A 23,632-nucleotide genomic window follows, 5' to 3' on the forward strand; every position below is an offset into this window, starting at 1 on the left:
TGAGACTGAGAGGCCTGCTGCAAGAAGATACACACCCAAGTGCTGAGATTGTAAAGATGAAAAGTGAGCAGAGGAAAATGAGCGTTTCAGGAGAAGGACGCGGTTTCCTCTTTTTCCCCTCTGGCAGCCTCACAGCAGGGAGTTATGAGGTAGCCCCAACCTACCTCACATCTCCCCGCTGTGCAAGAACGAGCTCAGCAACACACGCATCCTCTCTCTTTCTCGAGTGCATATGTGCACATCTACAGTGCTGCATGCCGATGAACCCATTTTCTTGGAGCACCTACACAAGCTGCAATATACAGATCATGTTTCACAGCGCTACAGCGAGAGGCAAACACCTCCCTCTGTTTGTGCTTCATCCTAGCTTCTCCCTTCTCTTCCCAACCACACACACCAACACCTTTCTCTTGTGAATTTTATTTTAATCCTTAACATAAAGACAACTATAAATTAGGATATCCAAACCTGTTTTATTACCTCCTACACCTCCCCCACTTAAGTGTGTTCAACAGGAAGCTAAAGATTGGTGCTTTTAAAGTGTTCAAAAAACAGCAGGAGCTCGGTGTGAGGCCACAGTGGGCCAAAAAACACACACAAGATGACCTCCAGCAAGGACAAAATGTATCTGGATGTCTCTGTGAGCATCTGTCTCACTGTGTAAATGTAGCACAGTGTGTGTGCATGGCTGGGGAGAGATGCAGCACAGCTGAAAGCCAGCGCTCAGACGAGGACCCGGTGCATCGTCCGTGTCTCATCTCAGCCAGTTTACTTACAAACTCTTTAAGTTTGAATTTTAAAGCCGACAATGTGAATGAAACTTATTTACATGTGGCGTTCATCTCAAAGAAACTAGAGTGAGTGTAAATTGTTATTCTAAAAAAATAATGCTTCCCGGCTTACTGCGGATCCACTTCAGTATCATAAGGGAAGTGACAGCAGCTCGAGGGAACAAAGCAATAAGTAAAAATTAACATAAATTCACATGGTAATGTATTCAGCATTGGGCAATGACTTACAGAGGGACATGTTTTTAGAGGGAAAAAGTGTTTTTTGTAGAGAGCAAAGAATTTGCACAGGCGTGCACAGACACAAGTATAATGAACAAATATTAGCAGTATTTGGGATTTAAAATGAAGATAAACTATTCCAATCTCTGGAGCCCCAATTGTGTATCTCACACACACACGTCCGCCCGCCCGCCTGCATGACCGCCCGCACACACACACAGTCCTGAATTCATTACTGAAGTCTCATCCAGACGTTCAATTGGTACACAAAGGAATTCTTCAGCAGGAAGCAAAAAAAAAAGGCCCACAAGTTAATCCAAAATGACTGTTTTATCAACAATGGCCACCAACGGTGATATTGGCACCTGTGACAAGGTTGAAAAGAACTGTGGGTAATTTGGTTTCACAAAATGCAGCGTGCACACGCACACGCCAAGTTCTCCTCCTGCCTCTATTCAGCCCAACCGCGCGATGACAAATAGAGCCACAGAATTGTGCTACTCTGTAATTAAATTGAGACGTGGGGTCAAAATTCCCAACAGATTGAGTGAGATGAAATATAAATTGGCTCTCCTCTAACTGACTTTATAGAAATAATTACACAAGCTGCATTTATAACTGTTATTAAATGAGCAAAAAAAAGGACGGCTCTGTTAAGCAGCATACGAGAACTAAAGTGTAATCCCAGCACATTTAGCTTAGTTTGCTCGGATTCTTTAGAGATGACGACTGTGGTGGGTGATTAAGGGCAAAGAATATACAAGTCGCATGAAAAATGGAGACCACATTACCTTTCCAAAGCTCCCCTTCCCGATGGCCCGCAGTATCTGGAAGTGGTCAAAGTTTACTGTGGAGAAAACGAGAAGCAGTTAGTGAGAACGTGTCAGTTTGAGTTGAGCTATAAAACAGGGAACATGACATGTACAGCACTGTGCAAAAGTCTTGAACCATCCCTCATTTCTTTATTTGCTTCCAGGGATCCGGACTTCCCTATAATCTTTAAAGTGGTATTAAGGAATAGCTCTCCAGGCTTTTTAAAGTGTTTCTGATTTTTAATCCAGGGCTTGTATTTGACCAGTTTTTGTCTGTTAAGACCCTTCACACTAATCTCTGAAACATTCAAACACAAACACACACCTAAATCATGGAAAGGACCAGAAAACTTAACAAAGAACCAATTTTAAATTGTATCTTTACACATTTACTTGCAGCCTATTGCAAAAAAACAAAACCCCACATAATTTGTTCCCACTTCTTTAGTTGAAGAATGCAGTTAATAACACCGTTAACACAGACTGACCTGGCAAAATATGAAAAAAAAAAATGAGGGGGTGGTTCAAGACTTTTGCTCGGTACTGTATGAGAAATGGAAATTCAGACTCTCTGTGCACTTCAATAAAATTTGACACGCTTCCATAAGTTTTATGATCGACTTTTACAAGATCAAATTTGAGCAAGTAAAGACATTTCACATGAAGACCACAGGCAGGAGAGTTGTGTTTCAGAAAGACATCCAGCTCAGAGCGCTGACTCATTCATCTTAGGTTTTTTTTCCTATTTCAGTATGCATAGTAACACAGCCAGATGTTTTCATTCATTGCCACTGGAGCAGATGCATGTGTGTGTTCTGCAGTGATTGAATCTTTCTGTACGCAACTTAAAATGAGTCCTGAAGGACATGGTTGGATGGAAGTGGTGAGGAAGAATGTCATGTTTTTTCCTCTGTAATAAATAAACAAAATAATAAGCACAAATATTTTTGTTTTCCAAATATATTATTTATGAGCGCTGAACATGTGATCAAGATTAGATGATAAATACAAGATTAATTTCACTATTCTGGTGTATTTCTACTTAACACCTACCTGACTCATTTTTGAATTAAATTAATGCAACACGCGAGACTAATATTTGTAATCAGATCTTAATTTATGCAATTTTAATTCCAAATTATCCATCATAGACCCCAGAAAAAGCATAAATAAAAAGAACACCCAATCCATGATGTTAAAAAAGCCTTGATCATTAATAGCAAGTCTTTTTAATATTAACCAATATGAGTAAAGTTAGCTTAAAGGCAAAAAAAGCCAAAACCCTTGTTTTTCAGGTACAGGAGAAAAAGAGGGACTCTGTGTAAGATAAAGAAGCATTTTTTTGAACTGTGAATTGTGCAAAGCTACTGTAGTAGAGTCCAAGAATAAGAATATCATGTTGGAAATTAACATGAGGATGATCAAAACGCATTTCCTCCAACAAATACATACTATAGAGAGCAGAGCTGCTTCAACATTAACCCCCCCCCCCCAAAAAAAAAAACGTCTTTGGCTGAGCACAAACACAAGCGCTCAGGAATCAGATTAACCAACAACAGACAACAGCCAAGATTTGTTTCAACAACTCAGAGTAAAGAGTAATTAGCCAACACTGTGTAACTGTTGGCCAGTAAAATCAACAGTTGCTAACTTTCACATTCAGCAGCTCATTACGACACTTAAAATCAATCTAATTAAGACATTTAAATGTTGGTTGTATTTTCCTTCCCGATGCATGTGACAGGTTAAGACTTACATCTCCAAATGTAGTGGAACTGATTTGAACCAGAGGACTCAGCCACACTGTTACTATGTACTGCATAAACATGTTTACCAATGAAGGTAAACCAGATGCTGTCCTGACTGTGTGACTAAATTCTGTGCTTAAAGCATCAAATTAATTTAATATGATTAACTTGCTATAAGAGGTTTTAACTCCACGTGTGACTTTTTCTGGGTTCATAAACCTTTTTCAGGGTCAAATTCAAGCACTTTGTAACCATGTTCAATGTCCATTTTCAAACTTGGCCAGCACAAAAAAGGATGCATATTTCACTTCGCATCACCTCAGTAAGACCATGTCAAAGGCCAAATTAATAAGTCTTCTCATCAGATCTTGATGCTTCTTTCTTGTGTGACACAAAAAATAGGAGGAGACAGATCTTGGCCTGTCTTGTTTTTTAAGTTGATTCATTCAAAACTAACTGTAAGATGCTTAACTACATTGCAGTCTGTGTTGCTGAAGTCCTAAATTAATCACTTTTAAAGTGTTTGTGCTAATAACATCATGTACAGTAAGACAGGCACATAGAACAGCACTGACTGGGAGAAGCTTTGAACAGATGACATACTCAGTTCAATTCAACATATAAGACTTGAAGAATGCACAAGCATCTTTCAAAAACCTATTTAATCTAACATCTGTGATATTATTATATACAATTATAATGTATTGTTCACCTCCCTTAAATAAACAGGCAGCCTTAAGGTATGAAATATTCATTTGTCTACTGTTTCAGTGGCTGATAGTGTCCCACAGGCCTTAATGTGAGTTTGAGGCAATTATGTTTAAGTTGTTTAACGATAAACAGATTTTGAATGAAAGCGAGGGAACTTCGGTAGCATAAAAAAGTCTATATTCTTTGTGTCCATATGGATCAGCCATATTACCATTATTTCCCCCTAAGGTTGCCAAAAGCACCAAGTTAAAACTTGAAAAAACTGCAGCAATACACAAAAATATAATCAATATTCTATTTATTCGGTGACAACGCCGCTTTTAGCCTTCAACCAGAAAGCCTTAAGTTGGCTAGTTAAGCATCGGGCTAACGTTTAAAGCGTTCACTTTGGGGAAGTAACTCGCAATACTGCTACTGCTGTGTAATCTTGGTTAAATTCACAGCATATTCCATAAATTACCCTGCAATAACTAACTGTTATAATAGCGGCACCGTATTGCATCACACTGAGTACATTTCAATCATTTATCCCGGAGTTTGCTAGCTAGCAAAATAATAAAAACAATTTCAAAAATTAGCATGTGTAACGTACACACTCGAGAAAATTATTTACTAGTACTTACGCAAACTCCCCCATTGTGAAAACGTACAAATCCATCTTGCAGACTCCTTGTATTTTTCATTTTCCAGCAAACAGTCATTAAAACGGCCTCCAGGCACGTTAGTGCGCTCACCCCCGACTGTTCGGGGAGGGAGGGGGGTCACACATTGAAGAGACAACGTGCAGAGCTACAAGGCAGCCCAGGCAGAGAAATTTTGGTTTTAGACTTCTGTATCTGATAAGAAAACTATTCAAAATCAGATAGTGATTTATGGTGAATGAAATACGGTTACAGTTTCACGAAGTTTTAAGCACCAAATCCGAAATCCACGCACTACGATATTAAACTCCAAGATTCTTCATTACTTTATACAGAAAAGCTGGATATGGTATGCAGAAAAAACAACAACAACAAAACAAATACAAATAAACGAAAAAGAGTTTTGTAACTGTCAGTTTCCTTTTAAAATTCTTAGTGTGAACAACGTTACACAAACAACCACGTGTGTGCGCATGCGCGCACATATTAGAACGCTTTGATTCCACGTGACGCGGTAACTTTGCTTTGATCCTTTCTGACGTGGCAACTTTGCTTTGATCCTTTCTCACGTGGCAACTTTGCTTTGATCCCAAAACACATAAATAGGAGCGCTCACCTATTATACTTTATCGCTTAACGGACATTGACCTGACAGCAACGAAAACCCTTTTGAGAAGTTTTGAGAGCATTTTATGACAGAAACCAAAACAAGTTCAGTTTTGTTTCTCACCAATTCACAAAACAAGCAGACACGTTACACCATGTCAGCCAACCCATCCTTTGGCTCGGATGAGCTTGAAATAAGTCGTGGATCAGAAAAATTCAACTGCAGTTTCCAAAACTCAGTTGAATTTCCACAAAAAGAAGACGTCAACACCTCAGCAAACCCATCTTCCTCTGAAGATGATTCTGAAATATCATCTTCCTCTGAAGGTGATCTTGAAATACCTGAAGGGACCATTTTGGGAGATCACCACGTGGTAGAGGCTTTCCTTGGGGAAGGAGGCTTTGGTGTTGTGACCAAATGTCGCAATACAAAAAACAACCAAACTGTGGCTATCAAAGTCAACAAGGGCGACCCTAAAATTCAGCAACAGGCAAAACTGGAAATTTTCATCCTGGAGCAGCTGCGACGCTTGGATCCAGACAGGTGCAACATTGTTGAATGGAATGGCTATTTCCTCGATGGAGAGCGCATTTGCTTAAATTTTGAACTCCTCGACCAAAGCCTGTGGGACTACATAGGGGACCGGAATAACCAGGGTCTCCCAATAAGAGAACTCAGTCCCATTTTGCATCAGCTCGCAAATGCTCTGTTCCACCTGGGTTCAGTGGGAATAGTGCATGCTGACCTCAAATCTGGAAACATAATGGTTGTGAATCGCCATGAGTCTCCCGTCAAAGTCAAACTTATAGACTTTGGCCTCGCACGTCCCGCTTCTGCACTGATTCCTGGTCGCCGTGCGGGGACGGTTGGTTTTTGTGCACCCGAGGTTATGCTTGGCATTCCATGTGATAAAGCAATTGACATGTGGGCTCTGGGGCTGGTAGCTGTGGAGCTTGCTACAGGGGTGCCTCTCTATCCTGGGGAAGACAATTATGATGTTTTGAGATTCATAACTGAAACCCAGGGTCAGCTACCAGATCATCTTCTAGATTCTGGCTTGTACACTGATTGGTATTTCATCGAGGATAACTACAACGAACAGCGCTGGACATTTAAGACCAAAGAACAATTTCAATGCCAGACAAATTATCAATCCAAGGAAACTCGATATATAAAACTTAAGTGTCTCGATGACCTTGAAAAACCAATGAAGGTTAGGCGAGGACCTGAAAATGGCCAACAATTACTTGTCAGGCTAATCAAACAGATGTTGGCCTTGGATGCAAATCAGCGCATAAAACCCTCGGAGGTTTTGAAGCATCCCTTTTTCAACACTGGCCTCTCAGGGAGAGCCCCCTGCACTGACATGAATAGCACAGGGGGAGAAAACCTTGTGCTCTCTCAGCAGCCTTCAAGCTGGGAAAGTCATGGATCGCAGAAATTCAACTGCAGTTTCCAAAACTCAGTTGAATTTCCTCAAAAAGGACACGTCAACACCTCAGCAAACCCATCTTCCTCTGAAGATGATGTTGAAATATCATCTTCCTCTGAAGATGATGTTGAAATATCATCTTCCTCTGAAGATGATGTTGAAATATCATCTTCCTCTGAAGATGATTCTGAAATATCATCTTCCTCTGAAGGTGATCTTGAAATACCTGAAGGGACCATTTTGGGAGATCACCACGTGGTAGAGGCTTTCCTTGGGGAAGGAGGCTTTGGTGTTGTGACCAAATGTCGCAATACAAAAAACAACCAAACTGTGGCTATCAAAGTCAACAAGGGCGACCCTAAAATTCAGCAACAGGCAAAACTGGAAATTTTCATCCTGGAGCAGCTGCGACGCTTGGATCCAGACAGGTGCAACATTGTTGAATGGAACGGCTATTTCCTCGATGGAGAGCGCATTTGCTTAAATTTTGAACTCCTCGACCAAAGCCTGTGGGACTACATAGGGGACCGGAATAACCAGGGTCTCCCAATAAGAGAACTCAGTCCCATTTTGCATCAGCTCGCAAATGCTCTGTTCCACCTGGGTTCTGTGGGAATCGTGCATGCTGACCTCAAATCTGGAAACATAATGGTTGTGAATCGCCATGAGTCTCCCGTCAAAGTCAAACTTATAGACTTTGGCCTCGCACGTCCCGCTTCTGCACTGATTCCTGGTCGCCGTGCGGGGACGGTTGGTTTTTGTGCACCCGAGGTTATGCTTGGCATTCCATGTGATAAAGCAATTGACATGTGGGCTCTGGGGCTGGTAGCTGTGGAGCTTGCTACAGGGGTGCCTCTCTATCCTGGGGAAGACAATTATGATGTTTTGAGATTCATAACTGAAACCCAGGGTCAGCTACCAGATCATCTTCTAGATTCTGGCTTGTACACTGATTGGTATTTCATCGAGGATAACTACAACGAACAGCGCTGGACATTTAAGACCAAAGAACAATTTCAATGCCAGACAAATTATCAATCCAAGGAAACTCGATATATAAAACTTAAGTGTCTCGATGACCTTGAAAAACCAATGAAGGTTAGGCGAGGACCTGAAAATGGCCAACAATTACTTGTCAGGCTAATCAAACAGATGTTGGCCTTGGATGCAAATCAGCGCATAAAACCCTCGGAGGTTTTGAAGCATCCCTTTTTCAACACTGGCCTCTCAGGGAGAGCCCCCTGCACTGACATGAATAGCACAGGGGGAGAAAACCTTGTGCTCTCTCAGCAGCCTTCAAGCTGGGAAAGTCATGGATCGCAGAAATTCAACTGCAGTTTCCAAAACTCAGTTGAATTTCCTCAAAAAGGACACGTCAACACCTCAGCAAACCCATCTTCCTCTGAAGATGATGTTGAAATATCATCTTCCTCTGAAGATGATGTTGAAATATCATCTTCCTCTGAAGATGATTCTGAAATATCATCTTCCTCTGAAGATGATTCTGAAATATCATCTTCCTCTGAAGGTGATCTTGAAATACCTGAAGGGACCATTTTGGGAGATCACCACGTGGTAGAGGCTTTCCTTGGGGAAGGAGGCTTTGGTGTTGTGACCAAATGTCGCAATACAAAAAACAACCAAACTGTGGCTATCAAAGTCAACAAGGGCGACCCTAAAATTCAGCAACAGGCAAAACTGGAAATTTTCATCCTGGAGCAGCTGCGACGCTTGGATCCAAACAGGTGCAACATTGTTGAATGGAACGGCTATTTCCTCGATGGAGAGCGCATTTGCTTAAATTTTGAACTCCTCGACCAAAGCCTGTGGGACTACATAGGGGACCGGAATAACCAGGGTCTCCCAATAAGAGAACTCAGTCCCATTTTGCATCAGCTCGCAAATGCTCTGTTCCACCTGGGTTCTGTGGGAATCGTGCATGCTGACCTCAAATCTGGAAACATAATGGTTGTGAATCGCCATGAGTCTCCCGTCAAAGTCAAACTTATAGACTTTGGCCTCGCACGTCCCGCTTCTGCACTGATTCCTGGTCGCCGTGCGGGGACGGTTGGTTTTTGTGCACCCGAGGCTATGCTTGGCATTCCATGTGATAAAGCAATTGACATGTGGGCTCTGGGGCTGGTAGCTGTGGAGCTTGCTACAGGGGTGCCTCTCTATCCTGGGGAAGACAATTATGATGTTTTGAGATTCATAACTGAAACCCAGGGTCAGCTACCAGATCATCTTCTAGATTCTGGCTTGTACACTGATTGGTATTTCATCGAGGATAACTACAACGACCAGCGCTGGACATTTAAGACCAAAGAACAATTTCAATGCCAGACAGGTTATCAATCCAAGGAAACTCGATATATAAAACTTAAGTGTCTCGATGACCTTGAAAAACCAATGAAGGTTAGGCGAGGACCTGAAAATGGCCAACAATTACTTGTCAGGCTAATCAAACAGATGTTGGCCTTGGATGCAAATCAGCGCATAACACCCTCGGAGGTTTTGAAGCATCCCTTTTTTCAACCCTGGCCTCTCTAGCAGACCATCCTGCACCGACATGAATAGCACAGGGGTATAAAAACCTTGTGCTTTCTCAGCAATCATCTGATTGTCTGGGTGTCCAAAACTCTAGGGAAGCTAGCAATTCTTGTGAACAAAAGCCCAAAGTAATAACAACAACAAAAACAACCAATGAATATGGTCTTAAACTTAGGCACAATTGGGCTTAAAATCCATTCACTAATCACTCCATATTCAAAGCGGAGCAGCAGTCAACTTACCATCACATCAGTCCTTCAATCAGACCTACAACAAATGTCTTCCTTCTCTCACCCCAACCGGTCGCAGCAGATGGCCGCCCCTCCCTGAGCCTGGTTCTGCTGGAGGTTTCTTCCTTTCAAAAGGGAGTTTTTCCTCCCCACTGTCGCCAAAGTGCTTGCTCATAGGGGGTCATATGATTGTTGGGTTCTCTGTATGTATTATTGTACCATACAATAATACCATCTACCACACAATAATACATACAGCCTTGAAGTGACTGATGGTGTGATTTGCTGCTATATCAATAAAATTGAATTGAATTGAATTCAAGATGAATTTGGAACTAATTGGAAATAAACTGGATATTAATTAATTAATTTGAGCATCAAATAATTGTTGTTTGTAATTCTTTATAAATATAGTGCTACTCTTCTACTGTTTAAATTGCTACTGTTTAAAACTGACTCGTTTATTCATTCACTTGAGCATAAAAACACACAGACACACACACACACATATACCAGTCAGTGCTTACATACTAGGTCTTTGCCCTACTTTTTCATGCTCACTGGTACAAATGCCTGTTACTAGAGCTAAATGCTATCAGTGTACTCTCACAGTTATCGAACTGTACAAATGCATACAAAATAACGCTCACGTAAACATAACTGTGCACTAGTTTGCCCTTATTGCTGCAGTTTGTTTTAAATCACTTTGAATAAAGCTCAGCTTCTCTCAAGCTCTCTCTTTCACACACACACACACACACACACACACAAAACCTGTCAGTCAAACCTGTTTTGAAGATGAATAGGTGTGCCACTTTCTTCTGTCCATATTCCAAACTTAAAGTCTGAATCGCTCCTCCTCTTTCTAGGTTCTAACAATATCTCTTCTTAAGATCTTGATTAAGACCAGAGTAAACTAAATGGATGAATGGAAACTAGGAACAATGTTTGGAGAGTAAAGTATCTCTTATTTTAAGCCTCATCTATTTAAACAATGTGGTGTCTGTTTTGTAAATCATCAGCTTTTTACAGCTGAGAGGAAACAGTCAGCTGGAGGTTTCAGAAAGAGTCATCCCTACAGCTGCAACCCCCAATACCAGTATACCTGGGACTTCTGATCCTCTCCAGATACACAGGGAAGTACCTGATGCAGCTCATTTTGGTACTGCAATCACCAAGCATTTAGAAAATCTATTAGAGGATAATAAAGTATTTTCATATTCTTGACCAAGCAGAAAAACATATTTTAGCATATAAATTAGCACTCTCTTCTAAACAAGTCCTTCAGCATGCTGATGTTAAAAATATAATAAAAGGCATATATCAAATTGTTAAAAGTACTAATTACAGTGTATTTTAATTGTTTCTAGTACTTTAATTCAAGCGTATCACTGCATTGAGAAATGGGTGGTTATCTGTTGGATAATGGGATTAAGCAGTGTTTTTGTTGACGTTCATAAAAGATAAAATATGTAAAACAATTAATAATGAACGATGTTTAAACACTTTACGAAAGAGAAAAAAATATCCAGCTGCAACTATAGCATGCATCAGCTCAGTAGTTGAGATCACAGCTCACTGCGAGGAAAGTCTTTATGCTGGTACACAAATAAGCCTCGAAACTTCAACTAAACTGTCACTGCGAGGCAGAGCTGTGGTGGTAATAAGGACAATGTCAAGCACAATGAAACCTCTGCACAAGCATTTTCCTGACAGGAACAGATCCATTATTACTATTATTATAAGATTATTTCATGTATCACAGATTATCATCACATATTATTGTTACTTCCTACATCCACCTATGAAAGTACTAAAGAAGAAGCTGAAGGCTCCAAGATAAGCTCTTTGTCTATAGAAAGGATGTAGCCCTGAATTTATGAGACAGGTAAAGATACCAAAATACAAAAACAGATACAAAAAACTGCACGAAAATGTAAATGTAACATATATATAAAATATATTTAAAAAAATAACAAAGTAAATAAACATAAAGATTTATAAAAATATGTACAAAAAAACAAAATATGTAGCCAAAATACCAAAACCACAGAACAAAAGAGAAATACGCGCTTTTCTAAACACTGTACACTGCCAGGTTTCCTGTTCAAGGTTAACCCTGCATGTGCAGACTCCAGCTGTGGTAATGTGGGCGGATGAAGATGGTCACTGATGGACCTCCACCCCTGCCTTCTGGTCATCTGTGTTACTGATTAAGACTTACCTCTGCTCTGCGCATGTGCATGTGTGTGTGTGCATGTGTAACAGCAGGCGTGATGCCAACTCATGCAGCTTCTCCTTATAAGTCACTCAGCACCCTCTCCGTGTAGACAAAGAGCAATAATGGGAGAAAAAAGACACAGACTGGACTCCTCCAGGCAGACCCATTGCTAACCAGCCTCTGAGTGCTGAATGAGAAGGCAGGCCCCCGCCATGCCAGGTGATTTCAAAGACAAGGGTGTGTTTTCTGTAGTTTGTCTGGGAGACAGTCTGATACGCTCCCTCTGTACATAGCTAATCCCCTCATATGGCACGGCTCAGACTGCACCTCAGGGCCAAAACACAGAGGCACTATAGCATGAATGTAGCTCTGTGCAATATTAAAAAGGATAAAGAAAATGAAATAAAAATTAAATCTAGCGCAGTGTTTTCATAGATTCACCAGGTCTTTCTCCCAGCGAGAGCGATGATTCAGCTTCTCATCTGGGTCCTGTGCCAGTATAGCATATATTAGCAGATGGATAAACAGGTTTGGAAATCCCTTCCCCGTACTAAGGTTTGTGACATCAGAAGTGAGGAGGCTGTCTGGCAATTTTTGTGCCTTTACCAAAGTGACGTTCCAATATTCACACCTGCTCCAGGCCTGCAGAGGTGACAAAGTAAGTTGTGCTTGAGCTTTTCTTTCGAGGTCTCTTCTTTGATTCTCAAACTTTTTCCTCCACACACATTCACGTGGCAACATAATGAGTGGCTTCCAGAAGAGACTCGCCCTTTCAAACTAATGATTCATCAATAATGTTTAGCCAGAATTGAAGCATCTCAATACACAGCATGTCTGTGCTCTGGCACTCCTTGAGTCAAAAGATCTAACAGCTCCAACCAGATGTTTTGGCTGTGCTCCAGTTGTTGTTTGTTGGGTAAAAACTGGTTACTTAAAGTTCATTATGAGTTTGTTTTGTTTTGTAGTTTTAATTGGCATGTTTATCTCTGTTTACTTCATACAGCTCATATCTTCTTAATAATAGTATGCAGGTTGAACGCCACAACTGGTTGTCTTAAGGTTGACTTAAAATAAAGAATAGAAACCAAACTGTGAATGTTGGGAGTTAAATTAACTTTAAGGTGATGGGCTGATGACCAAAGCACATCATAGTTTGGAACCATTTGCATGTGTATATGTTAGTATGACTGTATGGTTGATTTGAAAATGTAAAGTTATTTTTAACGTGTGGCTTTTATTCAAACTCTGAAGCACTTTGTAACTCTGCGTTTGGATTTGCTCTACAAATAAGGGTCCATCAAGTTATGAATCCATCAGCGCATCCATGATTCCTATATCACCTTCCAGAGGTGCTCTATCAGACTGAGATCTGCTGACGACAGTGGCCATTAGATACTGAACTCACTGTCATGTTTAGGAAAACAGTTTAAGATGATCTAAGATTTGTGACACGGCACGCTGTTCTGCTGGAATCAGCCATGAGAGGAGAGGTACACTGTTCTCATAAAGAGATGGACATGTTCAGCATGTTAATACTAGTATTATTGCTACTCAGTTGGTGCTAAGGGGCCCAAAATGTGCCAAGAAAATACCCCCCACACAGTGACACCACCACCGCTAGTCTGCACAGCTGACATAAGGCAGGATGGATCCATCCTTTCATGCTATTTATGCCAAATTGTGACCCAATTATCTGCATGTCAGAGCAGAAATCGAGACTCATCAGACCAGGCAACATTTTTCCAATCTTCTCATGTCAAATTTTGAGAACTGTAGCTTCAGTTTCCTGTTCTTAGCTGACCGGCGTGGCACATGGTGTGGTCTTCTGCTGCTGTAACGCATCTGCTTCAAGGTTCAACATGTTGTGCAAGATGCTCTTCTGCATTCTTTGGTTGTAACAAATGGTTGTATGAGCTACGGTTGCCTTCCTATCTGCCATTTTTCTCTGACCTTTGACATCAATAAGGCAGTTTTCCCAAGAGAACTGCCGTTCACTGGATATTTTCTCTTTTTGTCACCGAAAAGTCAACAGATCAGCAGTTTCTGAAATACTCAGTCAGCGCAGCATCAACAGCTATGCCACCTTTCTCCCCTATTCTGATGCTTGGTTTAAACTTCATCATGTCTACATGCCTAAATACACCAAGTTGCTCCCATGTGATTGGCTGATTAGATATTTGTCTTAACAAGCAGCTCCGTACATGTATCTAACAAAGTGGCTGGTAAATTTACCTTGTGTTATGGCTCCACACTAGTAAACTTGGTCTTTTTTCCAATTTAACATCAGTCAAAAAATATGAAGGGTTATGAAAAGATTAAATCAACTGTGAACTTCTCCTCACAGGGTTCATGCTTTCACCGAAGACTTGAGTAAACGCTGAATCTGCCTCCAATAAAAGGAGGCCAACCTTCACACAGCACTGAGACACGCTGCTGGCGTGATGTGTCAGATGCTATTCACAAATGAAACCTAACAAATATTCATTCAGCATCTTAAGAAATGATTTTACGCAGTTCACCATGACACAATCAAAATCATCCACCTCCACTGTTTTTCTTTTTAAGTTTGTTTTTTGGTAACCATCGATCTATGTACCCAGTATCACAGCACTTCCTCGAAGTATGAGTCACTGGGTAATGGGAAACGAAACAAAAGTCCCCCCTCCTCCTCCTTTTATCCAGCCTGGTGAAAGGAGCTGCTCTTTAGATAAAGGGGTAAAGGACTACAGGCCTTGTTCCATGCTGAGGGGGTAATTATTGTGGACATAGCCATTCCTGTAACCATCCCTTCATGCACAAGGCTGAGAGAAAAGAATTGTAGAAGCTATATAGGTCACTGAGGCTTTAAATCACAACATATAGTGGACCACCACTAAGCTGGCTAAGGTAAAGTGCCTGCAGTTCAGTCAATAAATGGCTATAGTATAAATATCCACCTTAACATACATCAGGGAGCTTTTTATTTACTTGTGAAATGTAATCAAATTCTGTGTAACCAGCTATTCTAATGTGATTTTAATGAAAGTACTTTCGTACTACTCACAGTGAGTGTCCTGCACTTTTGTATGGACTCTTCAAGTGTTTGATTTCTACACAGCTCCCTCAGCGGGTGTTGAAGCAGATGATTAAAGGACAGAGGACATCCATTCATTAAACAAACAAGGGAACTCTTCATGGTACATCCACACGACACAAGAAAGGCTTCAATTACCTTCGTCTACTCTATGATGACGCTTGGGAAAATTATCTTAAAATCGATAGAAAACTGCTGGTTGTATTTTCAATTTGTGCCACGTCACAAGTGGTACTCCAGAGAAACAAGCAAGATGATGGTGAATGAGGCTGGTTTCTTTTTTTAAAGTATCTGCAGCAAACAGCATGCTGCCTCTATCTACCGCACTCAGTTTTCACTGGACGCTGCACAAAAGACAACGGTCTTAGTGAATGTTAGTGAATGGAATTACTATGGAGGTAATGGGAGAATGACAACATCTATTCCTCCTATGGGGGCTGTAAGCTCCTGAAACACAAGGATAATATGCTGAGCAGGCTCCACAGGGGTCCTCGATGGGGGGATTGGCTCCTGTGGAGGTGTTGATGTTGGCATAAAACCCATGTCAGGTGACAGAGAAAGTGAGAGTGTGTGGTTGTGTGTGTGGTCATATATACTACCATGCAAATCTTTGGGATAGTTTTCCATCTCTCATGGAAAGTCATATTTTTATTAATGAGATGAAACGTGACTAGAAAAATCAACAAGAATTTCATTAGGTTTTTCTGCAAAAATCTCACTTTATATTCTGTAGTGCTTATATTTTGAACATTTCAGCTGCTCCCTTGTTACAAGGAAATCACCACAGCAGATAGCGCCACATGTTTGATTTGGCAAAGTTTTATTTTGTACTGCTTGCACATGTTTTGCAAATTTGCCTTTGTACACTATCACAGTGGGTTTTAATTCAACGCCTGTTTTGCATGAACTGATTAGGAATTGGAGCCATTTTCATACAAAGTCCAGAATTTTCAGATGGGATGTCAGTTTCACGGGAAGGTGAGGCCTCCGGCATCGTCATTTCCAGACAAATTAAGCAGGTAAATGTAGTTGCTCGGCAAACTCTTAAAAACTCTCAAGTGTTTCCTAAATTATTAATCTGATACATTTCAAAAAAGAAAGAAAGTACTGCCAATGAAAGAGAAGCTACCCGTGAAAAGAAAGGCTAGATTAATCTAAAAGCCTGGAAAAAAATATTATTTGAACAGATGAAACCAAGAAAAACTTGTACTGCAATTGAGGGATGAGTCTGGAGGAGGGAAAACAGGTCATGATCTGTCAAAGACGGTGGATGAAATGCTATGGCATGAGCACATATGGCTGCCAGTCTTAGTTTATCACTAGTGTTTTTTGATGATGTGGCTGCTGATAGAAGTAGCAGGATGAAGGGTTTGCATGTACAAAAATGGCTGTAATTCTCTAAACAGTTAATGTAGCACTTTTGTTAAAACCCTGGAGTTAAAGCTGAAAGCCTGCACATCAATCACATCCTAATTGTTTGATCTCAAATTCACTGTCTGTACGTACGGAGGCAAAATACCAAAAAATGCGTCACTGTCCAAATACTTATGGACCTAACTGCATATATGACAAAATAAGAAGCAGCATTATAGAAGCACTTTAAGATGCAGATTTTGAGTTTAATGTCACAGTTAAACAGCATAACCCAGCTTCCACCACCTGTTAGCGGTGCACCTAATATAACTCTAAACTCTGCTAATGGATGTTTTTGGCAAATGCACCCTGACTCTGCTTTTATGCATCTAAGCTTGAAGCAGACATTTTCTAACGCCGTTTTCTTTCCTTGTTTTCATCTTAGCCCGAGCTGTGATAGTGCTCCATCACCTCAAGCTATATAAGGAGAAAATGAATATGATTTCAGCCTCCAGAACCAGAGCTGCTCCATATAGCTCATCTCAGTCCAGAAACACCATCTAATCATCCGTCAGCGTGTCTTTGCCTTTCCGTCACTAATGATAACATTCAGAGAAACGCTGTATCGCTTACTACTCTGCAACACGGAGCGTGGATCTGTTCTCGCACCTTTGTTGCTCCGGAGCAACTTCAAAACAAAAATGAACAAAAAAAAAAATCCAATAACCTTGATGGTAGTAGCTCGGGGAGCTTCATACAAGCTCATGAAAAACTCCACTTGTTTCTATGATGGTTGCACTCAATAGAATCAACTGTAACACAGAGGATGATTAAAGCAAAAACAGGGAAGGTGAAAAAGGTAAAAACGAGGAGGGCACCTTCCTGACCATGATGAAAAATACATTATGCAATTAGATCATTAACCTTGCTAATAACACACCGGGAGATAATGAGTTAGAGAGACAACTTTCAAAGCCATTTTCTTTAACTAGGGTTTTATTAAAGGAAAATCCAAAGCAAACTGAAGCTCAGTTAAATGCATAGTTTGTATTTAACACAGGAGAGGAGGAGGAATATGCTGAGGCATGCAAACATTTCAGTAATATATAAGAGCTAATATGACTTTAATGTGCAGCACAAAGGTTTTATAGTCATATTTGGACATTAATTATAAATCCTGAGATAATGTAATCTTCATCAGAGGTTCTTTATTCTTTATTAATCACCATCACAGCTGCTGCTCCCTGCATGAAAGAAAGAAAGAAAAAGTTGTTGAGAGAAGGAGTGGTGGCCATCGATCCAGAGTGATGAATTATGAGTTCCACTCATATGTAAGTAACCACAGATAAGAGAGCTTTGACAGAATCAAGTATAAACAGATGCTGGGGGCTGTTTATCATGAGGGACGCAAGTTTGTGTTATTTATGAAATATTCTCTACTTGAGAAACATCAGCTGGGCTGGTTTACGGCGCTGTAGTTTCATCCTGGCATAGAAGTGTATTTAAAATGTTAAAAATGGGAAGAACTCCCTTGTTTTAGTCAAAAATTCCTTTTGTTTCACGTCTGTAATTACGAAAATGTTGAAGAAATGATTATCTCCTCTAACCTTACACCTTACAAATGTAAATAAAAGCTGAATGCAATGAATTGTGAAGGTAGAACATAGAAGACCTATCAAATGTTTAAACTGAGACAATGTATCATTTTAACAAAACAATGAGGTCATTCTCGGCTAAAGAGAAGAGGGACCATCCAGTTTGTTATCAGCACTCAGCTCAAAAGCCTACATCTCGGTTGGTGTGGACATGCCTATTAATGCCTAAGGAACTGACAGCTTGCACCATCAGTGCTGAACAATATCTACAGGTTTTAGAGCAACCGGTCAGGGAAGGGCCCTAACTTTTTTTTTTTTTTTTTTTGTTAGTGCCATCAAATCATTTTTTTTTTGCCATCAATTACTTTTTAAAAGACTGTTCAGACCTTTCCCCCCCCTGCTCCGTACAGGGAATAAATGTTTTTTAAAAAGAAAGAAAAAAAACATTGGTATCAACTTTGGTCAAAATGGGTATTCTAAAAATCTGTATCAGTATCCACTACAATTTCACAACTACTGCATTCCTTGAGTAGATACATTCATCTGCACATATAAACACGAGATCTCATCTTCTACTATGAGGCCTCAGATTTCACCACGACTTCCCCAAAGAGGATATACCAAAGTGGAAGAGAATTATCACATAATCAATAAACTGGACTGTGATACTGTTCGACTATCATGGATCCAGCTGGGGTAGAATAATACCAAGAACTGTGAAGGAGGGGAAGCACTACACTAATGGGGATGCAACATAATATTGATGATATCAGTAAAACTTGAATATATGAACACCAATGAAGGAAGATCTCAGGGATTTACAGTGGTCAGAGTGATCGCCAACAGCCTGGCGATCGAGCTTTTCAGAATGTTTGCCCATTAATTCATCGAATCGCTGCTATCAAATATTATCAGATTCAAATTTAATTGAATTAGCCTTACTATAGTTTCACGATAAAACTGTGGAGAAGACTATCCAACTCTAGACTCATCTATGTACCGCCACTTAATGCAAAGATGCTGAGCTGGTAATACTAGAGCTCACTAAGAGTCAGTCATTTAGAATCTGTATCAGGAGGCATCATTCCCTTTCTAAACTACTACTTATTAGTTATTTAGGATAACTAGGGTTGGGGTCGGAGTTGGGTAGTTGCCTGTTTTTGTGGGCGTTTTGTTGCTAATTGTTGCTCACAAACTCTTAGGATTGGGAATGTTGTTCATTAAAAGCCTTTTAAACATCCCACATTACATAGTATTGAGGAATGCTCTCACCAGGATTTAATACCAATTTCTCATTTAGGATACCATTGTGTTTGTAATCAAGCAGGAAAACTCATAGCGGTGATTCACGTTGTGATAAATGACTGCCCAGTTTGCGTGCCGATGTACCAGACATGCTCTCTGCTTAATAATGCAATACACTGATGGAAAGTTTGCAGTTGCCCCGGGGTTCGTGCAAACAAATAAATCAAAATGGGAAAATGAGTTGTGAAATATCTGTAATAATGAACAAATATCAAGGTACGGCCGAGTCCCTTTAAGGATGTAAAGCAGCTCGCTGCAGAAAGTGAACCCTGAAATGTTAATACAGAGCGCATTTAGAGTACGACCCAGCCATCAAATCACACTGAGTGAATGCACGCTGTGTGGACAAGCCCATTGGAGTGGGATCAAAAAACCTCCTAGCATCGATCCCTTCCTGTTACGTCTTTTGAGAATATGCTTCTGCTCCTAATCCAATCCTATGCTGTCTGCTCTGTGCTATGTTATCAGTGCATGTACAAGCCATTTCTCAGTGCTTTGCAGACAGGTTTCCATTTGCATAGACGGTGCACAGAACCAATATGCCATATCCTTGGAAGGTTTATTGCATCTGCAGCACGCACTGTTGGATGACGAGGGCTACATGCTTTGTGCGACTTGTCATTGTGGTAGAAGAATCAGAGTGTGAGTGCATGTGACTCTTCGCTGTGCATGTGACACTACACAGCGCAACCAAGTAAGACCTGCTTGCTTCACAGCAGCTTCTTCTCCCGCATGATTACTGAATATTTTATGGCAGTAGTAAGCCATATTTCACGGTCTGAAGTAGTAGAAGCTGCTGCTGGGACAACCCTACACTCTTTGATATTGAGCATCAAATTGAATGGAATTGAGAGGCCACAGGAGAAGACTGTACTACACAATTTCAGCACATTTTGAATCCAGGATTTCTCGAGCGATCTTGATCTTCCACTGATTTTCTTTGATCTTTATTGATGGGACTCTTTTGAACAGCAGAGGAAAAGCTGCATGTTGTGAAAGGGCGATCGTTAAAGTTTGCTGCACGATTCATTTCAAGGAGTTCCAGTTATTAGACCGTGCTCAAAAGACGCCTTTGCATAACTTGAAGCGTATTTGGTAGTCTGTGAGAAATATGGGTCACAGATACATTACTTGTTTATACAGATGAGACTACCGCCTCTGAAAGGAGCTCCTTAAAGCTCTGTGTTTTCCTGTTTACTTAGGAGACTTGTATGCAGCAAAAGTTTACTCTAAAACTACTGACACAAAAAGCAAGTGATCGCCTCCTTCAATTTCAAACTGACACGACAGGGAAGTGCATCCGCAGCCTGCTGAAGGCCACATTTGATGAATCTGTTTACTTAAATCACTATCATCACTGAGCAGCCATCATCATCATCATTTTCTCCTTGTACACTGGAGTGCTAATACAGCCTAATTGGAGGCTCTCTAAACAGAGCACCTTATGAATATTCACAAGCACAAAGGAGCTCATTGTCTTCGCAGGCGTGACAATTTTAACCATGGGTCTCAACTGATAATTGGACAAGGATATGGAGGTACATGCAGAGGGCGTGTCCGTGCAACCATGCACTTAATGGCCGCGTTAAGTCGATACTCATACTGTGGGTATGAGTATCGTTTGCTTATCATTTGAGTCTCCTCACATGTGCATTAATTTGTCATGCTTTTCTGATCTTCATCTGCTGAACAGCTTTTATGACAACACAAAAGAGTCACACTGCTAGAAAATGAATGCAGCCATTAAGGCTTTTTTTTTTTTTTTATAGCTCTGTGCGTATGCACGCCTCGCTAATGTGATGAACCTCTATTCAAAAACAACTCCTAGAGCATGTGACTCACACACCATACCTAGTTCCTAAGGTTACTCATCAAATTAAAATGGAATTGACCAGCTGGTACACTAAAGAAGATCAATGGAGGGAAAGGTCAGGGATGTGCCTGTCAACTGCCAAAGTTTCACTAAGTGTTTCATTATCAGCTGCTAGGAACTACTGTTTCCCTGCCTAAGCAGACATGCCCGCTTCCTTCTACATCCATTATTCACCTCCTACATTCTTCTCCCTGACTGGAGAGACTGGTCCGTACATCTGGTGTACCACGTCTACCTCCTGAATGTGTCCAGACTTCTGTTCGTTCTGTTTCTCCTTTTTTTTTTTTTTGCTTTCTTTGATTGCCTTCACGTGAATGAGGCAATTACTCCGAAACCTGCGCATCTTATTCACATTTTCCTCTGAAGAGGGAAAAATACAATAATCTGGTAAATTGTTTCTGTCTAGCCTGCTTTTTGCAGAACAGTCCAATCAATATCCCGTTTACCAGTAGGGATGCTGTGATTCAAGTTTTTCTCCATTGATTTTGACTGTGGAAAGTTTGAAAGTGACATCAGTGTTTCCCACAGATTTATGGGCTATTTGTGGTATTAGTGGGGGACGGGTGCCAAGAAAAATGTACACACTTCCCTAAATGAGTTATTTAAATGTCTGCAGATATTTTATCTGCCTAACAATTTATGACAATAATAACTGAACAAACGGATCAGCTGCCGCTCTAGTAAGTTTTGTTGGTGGAGACAGTCTCCAGTGTTGGACTGTTTGTTGGAAGTACTGGTTCTGGCCTGTAGCCTCAGAAGTGTCATTTAAATATGACCGCAAAAGAAAGTCCATCAAAAGAAAGAAGAATAAATTTACTCAAATCTGTGAAGGACAGTCGGAGAGAAAAAAAATTATACTTTTTAAAAAAGAAAATTTTAATTACAGCAAATTAATAAAATCTTGGACAACTTGAGCAAAAACCACGCAGGGAACAATCGCTACAAATAGTTACAGCGTACAGAACAAGACAGAAAACTGTATTTAACCTGCAGCCAGCAAATTAGGTCACTGTTCTGTACCGATACAGATCCAGCTCTATTATCAAAGACAATGCAGTGATAATGCAACTGTAGCATTTAGGCTACTTCTCTTATACAAAGGTGCATCTACAAGAGTATACTTTGAATGTGATATGAAGAACTCGCACAGATGTCGAGTAAATCTTTGTAAACAGAGAGCCATGCTGCAGAGAATGAAAAAGGAGATGTGAATTTGGACTCACTGCAGGAGGCTGTATCATACATCTTACGGCAGTCAAGACGAAGAGGGTGCAAGATGAGAACACTTCAGATGATAATTCTGCACTGCAGCATGGGGACTCTCGCATGCACGGCACTGTCACAAAGAAACATCATCTGGACCGTGTGAAAACTTCTGAGGTTACCATGGCAATCAAGCCTTTTGTGTGTGTGTGTGTGTGTGAGTATGTGTGTGTGTGTGTCTGTTACGTTACGGTGGTGGCACATCATGTAGTCCCTGCATTGGCATAATTAATTCTGTGTGATTCACAACTCCTGGGCCAGAATCTACACGTTGTGCATTCATCTCGTCTTCTCTCATTAATAAAACACAGGGAAGGCATTGTGTTAGGTTTACCATCTATATCCAATAATTATGATTATCTGGAGCCAGACCACAAATATAGATTGTCTACACTTTAAGTCAATGTTAGTGTTCTCCTGCAGCATGGAGTCAAGTTTCTACTGTGAAAGGAAAATGGATTTACTGAAAAGCCCTGCATGACTCCTCAAAGGTCATCAGGCCAAAGCAGCATCATGAAACCAGGTAGGCCTCTGTATAACCGCTTAAAGTGAAGTTACTGCAAAACTACAACCACTGCTTCTACAGCTGGATGCCTTTTAAAGCTTAAACTATTCTATAAACGACATTATTGGGATTTTCTGAAGTTCTTTGAGTTCTGAAAACCATGAAGGACAAGCATTTTTACAGAAATTTGCAGATGGATTAATAATGAAAACACTCAGTTTTAACCTTGACATTTAAAAACAACAACAAAAAAAACTAGATAATTCAGGTTCTATTAAGTGACTCACATAAAATGTTACTGTGGTTGAGATTCTTTGTATTGCGACTGAGCAATAAGGAAACCAGCATTTCTTAGCAAAGGTTCTCTTGCATCACAATCCTAAGAGTAAGACTTGCTACCCAACAGCCCCTGGAGCAATGCATTAAGGCAGTTATTTATCACAAGTTCCCGTACAATAATCAGGGAGACATGAAAACATGTTCAGAATAACCATTCAAATCAATAGTTAGGGGATTTAGTCCCAAATAAAGGTTTAAAATGCTTCATTTAGGATAAAAATCACAGCAGGTTGTAGTTCTGACATGTATTATTAATATCTCTAGCTGATTCTCCCAAAGCACTGAACAAATGCCATGCCAATTATATAAGCAATTTACAATTACGCCTCAGACCAGCAGTAGTGAAAATGATCGCTAAAGCCGC

At 40.5% G+C, this 23,632-nt stretch overlaps 2 protein-coding genes across 2 annotated transcripts in view; one reads left to right on the forward strand and one right to left on the reverse strand.

Annotated features, from left to right (window-relative positions):
- The window catches only part of stk32c (serine/threonine kinase 32C), a 96,888-nt gene that overhangs the window by 57,880 nt on the left and 15,376 nt on the right, over positions 1–23,632 (reverse strand). The window contains exon 2 of the mRNA XM_084948596.1: positions 1,802–1,857. Within this exon, the coding sequence (XP_084804722.1) occupies positions 1,802–1,857 (56 nt within the window). The remainder of the gene's footprint in view (positions 1–1,801; positions 1,858–23,632) is intronic.
- LOC146374554 (uncharacterized) lies at positions 5,324–10,114 on the forward strand. Its single transcript, XM_084948594.1, has one exon. It carries the CDS (start codon positions 5,615–5,617, stop codon positions 9,509–9,511), a length of 3,897 nt encoding a protein of 1,298 aa, XP_084804720.1. The 5' UTR covers positions 5,324–5,614; the 3' UTR covers positions 9,512–10,114.

Source organism: Perissodus microlepis, chromosome 13 (genome assembly GCF_051167445.1).
Source record: "Perissodus microlepis isolate ML-2025 ecotype Zambia chromosome 13, ASM5116744v1, whole genome shotgun sequence".
Classification (NCBI taxonomy): Eukaryota; Metazoa; Chordata; class Actinopteri; order Cichliformes; family Cichlidae; genus Perissodus; species Perissodus microlepis.